The following is a 6,000-nucleotide window of genomic DNA, read 5'->3' on the forward strand; positions in this document are numbered from 1 at the left end:
TGGGAACAAGCTATATGCAGTGTTAATGTTACATTGGCCAATAGCTCTGTGTGCCACTGTCCATCCCAGGCAGGCCCTGTTTCCTCCTAGCAGAAGTTCAGTACCAAGGGCTGTGTGTAAGGACTCAAGATAGACTTCCTCAGGGACCCAAATCCTTTTTATTCCCTTTTTTTAATCTCGGTTGTGGGAATCGAACTTGTCAAACTTCTCTCTCGTTTCTTGTGTTATTTAGCCATTACAATCCTTGGAAATGTACAAAATTCCAATTATTTATATGTTTGGTAGACTTTCTACGCAATGAAATTACTTGGAATGAGAGTAGGAAAGCCCTAAAAATCCTGGAAAAGGGCCAACAAACCTGAAGGGGACACTAAGATTTTTGAAGATTCCTGAGAAGCTGGAACAACAAATAATGAGTACAGGGCAGAGAAGGCCAAGTAAGTCCCAGGTCTGGAGTACAGAAGGAGGAGGTGCCTACAGAAAACACTTGGGACCAGCATTTCTGAGATGAACAGTAAAATGGCCCCACTCTATTTCACTTTAAAGTCACTAAATCTTACAACATGATGAAAACAGGGGACTGTATTCTTTTATCCCAAACTACAAGGCAAAATCTCACTTTCATTTGATGGATTTTTTAGATTCTACTCACACTCAACATTTGCATGAGACTCTAAGACTGTTCACCTTTGCAAAGCCAACAGTCTTCACTTAGCAAATCCTATGATTGCGAGACAACAAAACGAGAAAGGGACAGTGTTTAGAAAATCTGGGTTCAATAACAAATGCTGGCAGGGACGTGAGGAAAAAGAAACATTTCTCCACTGTTGTTGAGAGGGTAGACTGGTGCAACCATTGTGGAAATCAGTGTGGAGATTCTTCAAAAAACTAGGACTAGAGGTTCCATTTGTCCTAGCCATTCCCCTCCTGGGTATCCTCCCAAAAGAATTAAAAGCATCATACCACAGCAATATATGCACATCTATGTTTATAGTGGCATAGTTTGTAATAGTCAAATCTTGGAAACAACCCAAGTGTCCACCAACTGGTGAATGGACAAAGAAGATTTGTTTATACAATGGAGTACTACTCTGCCATAAAGGGTACACTCAAGACATTTCTAGGAAAATGGATGCACCTTGAGTCCATACTCTTAAGTAAAATAAATCAGACACACATGTAAATACCACATTGTTTCTCTGGTGTAAGAAAGTGAAAGTGTAAATAAGAACCCAAATGCATAATAGGTACTGTGAAACGGAAGAAAATGTTCAAATGGAAGGACAACAAAGGAAAGGGGAGGGGCAAGGAAAGCAGGGAAAAATAAAATAAAAAATGAGAAGAGAAGGAAAACATGTAAATAAAGCTTTTGTAAATGGTAGGGAAGGGGTTGAAGGGAAGGTAGGGAAATGGGAAAAAAAATCCAAGTTATATCATGTATAGCTACAAATTCTTTATGATGAATATGATCATTATATATATATATATAAAACATACAAACAAAATCTGATTTAAAAATATAGGCAATTGGGCATGGTGGTGCACGCCTATAATCCCAGCACTTGGGAGGCTGAGGCAGGTGAATTGTTGCGAGTTTGAGACCAGCCTGGGCTACAAAGTGAGCTCAAGGCCAGCCTGAACTGCATAGTAAGACCCTGTCTCAAAACGACAAAAAAAAAAGGAAAATCTGGGTTGAAGTCCTAGCCATATGATGCACTTTTCAAGTTAGCCTGGACAAGTCACACACCCTCTCTGAGCTCTGAGTTACTTCGCTTAAAAATGAGGAACCACACACGAGGTGATTCTCTGGGTCCTTTTAGGACCACAGATTCTGTAGCCTTCATATTCCTTCACCTTCAAAGTAATTAAGACTCTCTCTTTACGAACTGGTAGATGCCAATTATCACCAGAAAAAAACTTGGAGTAGTTTGGGTTGCAGTGGTAATCACGTATCTTGAACTGGTTTGTAAACCATGGTAGGGAAAGGAGGAAAATAGTGCGTGTTGTGTCAGTGGAAAAATCACTGAAGAGTTTTCTGTAGGTCAATTTGTATTTGAGATTGAGTACTATGGTGGGAGCAAACAAGGTGGCGGTAAGGGTAAACAAATGTTGACGTGGCAAAGGCAGAATCATACCAGATAGGAAGGAACTATAATAATCTAGGTAAGAAATAATAAGTTCCTGCATTTGGATGTTCTGGGAAGAATACAGAAAAGTGTCAAGAGTCTCTGGGGAGGTAGAAACTTGGAAACTAATTATATACGGGAGTAACAGGAGAAGCAAGCAAAGATGACTACTCAGATTTCTACTCTGTGGGTGGTAACAACTGAAACAGAACAATGAGGAGTGATGGGCAAGGGAGCAGAGAGATAGGATCCAAAGTTCACGAGGGAAGAAAGAGTGACAATAATTTCTATACACAGTAGACATAAAATATTCCACTAACACTTTTTATAAAACTATGGAGCCATAGTCTAATCTTTCAGATACTTACAGTCTTTAAACCATTCTATTTATTATATATTTCCTATTTATTGACCTTCTATTTCACAAGTGCTATTGCCCCCACAACTCCAAGTGCTCTAAGATAAATACATAACTTAGAATTCACTGTCTTTCTTTCCCTGACAGCACTGATGAATGCACTAATTTAGCTGCAGAGAAGACTTGAAGGGCAATAACTTACTCTGTTCATTTCCAAGAGGTTGCTCCAACATGGCCAGGATGACACTGTTATCCAAGACAAAGTATCGGAAACTATGCTTGTTTATGGTTGGCAGCCCGGAGTATTTGATAAGAGTGGTCTCATTCACCAGACTACAAGGAGAGGCAGGACCACTGGGTGAAGGAAATGCACCAAGCAACTGCATAATACTATGGAGAATGGAACGGAGAACAGTTAATTCCCAAAGCACGATTTTACATTTACCTCATGCACTTAGGTGTCTTTGTACTCCCCTAAATTTTAATTGGCCACAGCCATGCTTCTTCATAAGTCAGGCTTGCTCCTCTTGGTGAACACCTATGACACGTTGTCCTGACTGCCCTCCAAGACTGAAAGGCCTGTTCCTCCAAATGTAGGGAGACGGTGAGCACAGCGTTCAGCTGAGTTCTTCCCCAGAACTACCCTCAGCCAATGAGAATTATCTCACTCAGGAACATAGCTTATTTCTGATACAGACCACATCCAATGAATGGCTGATAAGAGGTTATAGTAACAGTACCTCACCTCAGCATGACAGAATGCTGAAGGGTCAAGAAGTCCTTGAGAACTTTGTTACAAATGCATCACAGTTTATTACCTCCCTTTGCCCAATCCTTTCTCCATCTCCCCCCATAGAGATTGCATGCAAACAAATTTCTCTTAGTTTGCTATACAGGGAATATGACTAACCACACCTCCAAATTATTACACTCCTAAATCTGCTTGTGTGGTGCACATCTGTAATCCCAGACTTGGGAGGCAAATCTGCTTGTATGCTCCATCGTGTTTTAGGATTATACTAGCTCAAGGATGCTAGATCTTTAAAAAAGGCCCAAAGATGAGCTAAGCAGCCTCACTTTTCAGATAAGGAAATTCAGGTTCAGAAGAGGTAGGTATTGTTAAAAAGGCCAGAAACTAGCTTACTGTGTGGCCATGCAATGACATCTTCATTTTATAGATAAAGAACTTAAAGCACTAACACATCTCAAAGAACTACTGTAATTAAGTGTAAATCTATATTAAAAAATGCTTTATAAACTGGAATTCAATTCATACCTCAACATTCAGGAATGTTTATAATTTCTACATACTTTCAATAAACAACTCACATAGTTTGTACTTAGTGGCAGGTACTGTTTCAGATACTTTATACACATTATTTTGTGTAGTTTCTTAACAACTCTATGAGATAGGTCACAGTATTATTCCCATTTATAATACGGTACTGAAGCACAGAGAAAAAGCATCTTGTAATTAAAATATAAAGATTTTCCTTTGTGATTCTAGTATGGCCTCTCATATGCATGCCATTTGGGAAACTAAAGCCCCAAAATACCACTTCTATCACTCAGTCCTCAACGTGTATGGTGTCTCTTCCTCTCTCTCACTGTAAGGTTTGAACCAAACACTCCCGATAATGAAAGGCAATAATGTTCAACAGATGTTTTTCTCCTCCTAGAACTGCCTAAGCACTACTAGGAGTTCAAATCTATAATGATTTAAGCAAAACAGAAGAAAACCAGATCAGGAATAAGGAAACATAGCTTTGGTTTCCTAAAATGAGACAGAGATGGATGTCACAAAGCACAGAGGCCAAGAGAACCTGTTTTATTGCAGGAAAGATTCTAAGGTACATGGAATCTTGAGTCATAAATTTAATTTATTCTACGATTTTGGAAAAGATAGCCACATTTGTGTTTGTGGTGCTTGTTATCCCATGCAAAGTCTGTAAACAAAAACAAAATTTTGCTAAACTCTTCTGTTCACAAACTGCTTACAAACAAAAGCATTTGGTGAACTAAGGTACCACTGTATTATCAAATAAACTGCTAGAAAAGGAGTAAGTCAATAAGATGAAATCATACTAACCTAATGACTTTTTTCTTCTTGACAGGGACTAGACTAGAAAAGCAGGTAACTATAAAATCAAGACAAGTACTGGACCGTTTGTCATGATAAACTTGTAAATAAGATTTTAACATCCTTGTGAATGTAATTCTCTTTTGTTGTGCTGTGTGAATTTATTTATGTTCCATGTGTTTTATCAATGTCTTTGACTAGAACACATAGAACAGACTCATGAAATCTGCAGCTGACCAAAGGCTGAGCTGCAGAGATAATGTATCAGTAGAGCTAAGATGTAAAAGACTGAAAGCACCAGTGTGGGCATGGTGGCACATGCCTGTAAGCACATGGAAGGCTTAGGCAGGAGAATCACCAAGAGTTTGAGGCCAGGCTGTGAGACCTTGACTCAAAACACACACACACACACACACACACACACACACACACACACACACAATCACACTATCACAAAAAAAGACTTAAAGCAATGACCTAAGTCTTGCATTAAGAAACATCAGATTTACAGCCAGGGATATAGCTCAGTGGCACAGTGCCTGCCTGGCAAGCACAAGGTCCTGAGTTCAATTCCTAGTACAGAAAGAAAAGAAAAGAAAAGAAAAGAAAAGAAAAGAAAAGAAAAGAAAAGAAAAGAAAAGAGAAAAGAAAAGAAAAGAAAATCAGATTTAAATGTAAAATTCTATGTATTATACTCAAACATCTGCAAACAAATAAGGATAGGAGATCAATGATAGATGAAAGGTAAACACATGAAAAAGACTCAAAAATTTTAGGGGACAAGACAAGTAACTAGGTTCTCAAAAACCCAATGCAGTCTCTAAATACATTTCACTTAAAATGCAGTATTCTACAGATTTTAAATGTCATCAGATCATGTCTAGAATACTGTATTCAGTAATCTACCTGTGAAACTTACCCCAATTTGTGGAAGTGGGGTATATACTAGAATGGTACAATATTTGCCTAGTATATACAAAGCTCTGGGTTCAAACTTATGGCAATCTTCCTCAACCTCCTATGCTAGGATTACAGGTATGCACCTCCCACTGTTTCTAACCAAACTTGGTGGTAGAATCTTTTTCTTTACAGACAGTAACAATATGTTCTCTCACGGGGCTGGGGATTTAGCTCAGCGGCACAGCGCCTGCCTGGCAAGCGCAAAGTCGCAAATTCGATTCCTGGTACCGGGAAAAAACAGAAAAACAAACAAACAAACAAAAAATGTTCTCTCAGAGTTTGATCCCCAGCATGGGGGATTTGAAATCTGGGCTATATCATAAGACCCTGTCTCAAAAAAAGAAAAACATACAGCCAGTATGGTGGCACACACCTGTAATCCCAGCACTAGGGAGGCTGAGGCAGGAGGAACTTTGCAAGTTCAAGACCAGCCTGGGCTACAAAGTGAACTCAAGACCAGCCTGAAAAGACAAAAA

At 39.0% G+C, this 6,000-nt stretch overlaps 1 protein-coding gene across 4 annotated transcripts in view; it reads right to left on the reverse strand.

The window, feature by feature from the left end:
* Positions 1 to 6,000, reverse strand: part of Ralgapb (Ral GTPase activating protein, beta subunit (non-catalytic)) — a 94,813-nt gene that overhangs the window by 22,341 nt on the left and 66,472 nt on the right. For all 4 annotated transcript variants that reach the window (XM_005392534.2, XM_005392533.2, XM_013518287.1 and 1 more), the window contains one exon: positions 2,687 to 2,874. In XM_005392534.2, the coding sequence (XP_005392591.1) occupies positions 2,687 to 2,874 (188 nt within the window). The remainder of the gene's footprint in view (positions 1 to 2,686; positions 2,875 to 6,000) is intronic.

Source organism: Chinchilla lanigera, unplaced genomic scaffold (assembly GCF_000276665.1).
Source record: "Chinchilla lanigera isolate Chin_1 unplaced genomic scaffold, ChiLan1.0 scaffold00044, whole genome shotgun sequence".
NCBI classification, from domain to species: Eukaryota; Metazoa; Chordata; class Mammalia; order Rodentia; family Chinchillidae; genus Chinchilla; species Chinchilla lanigera.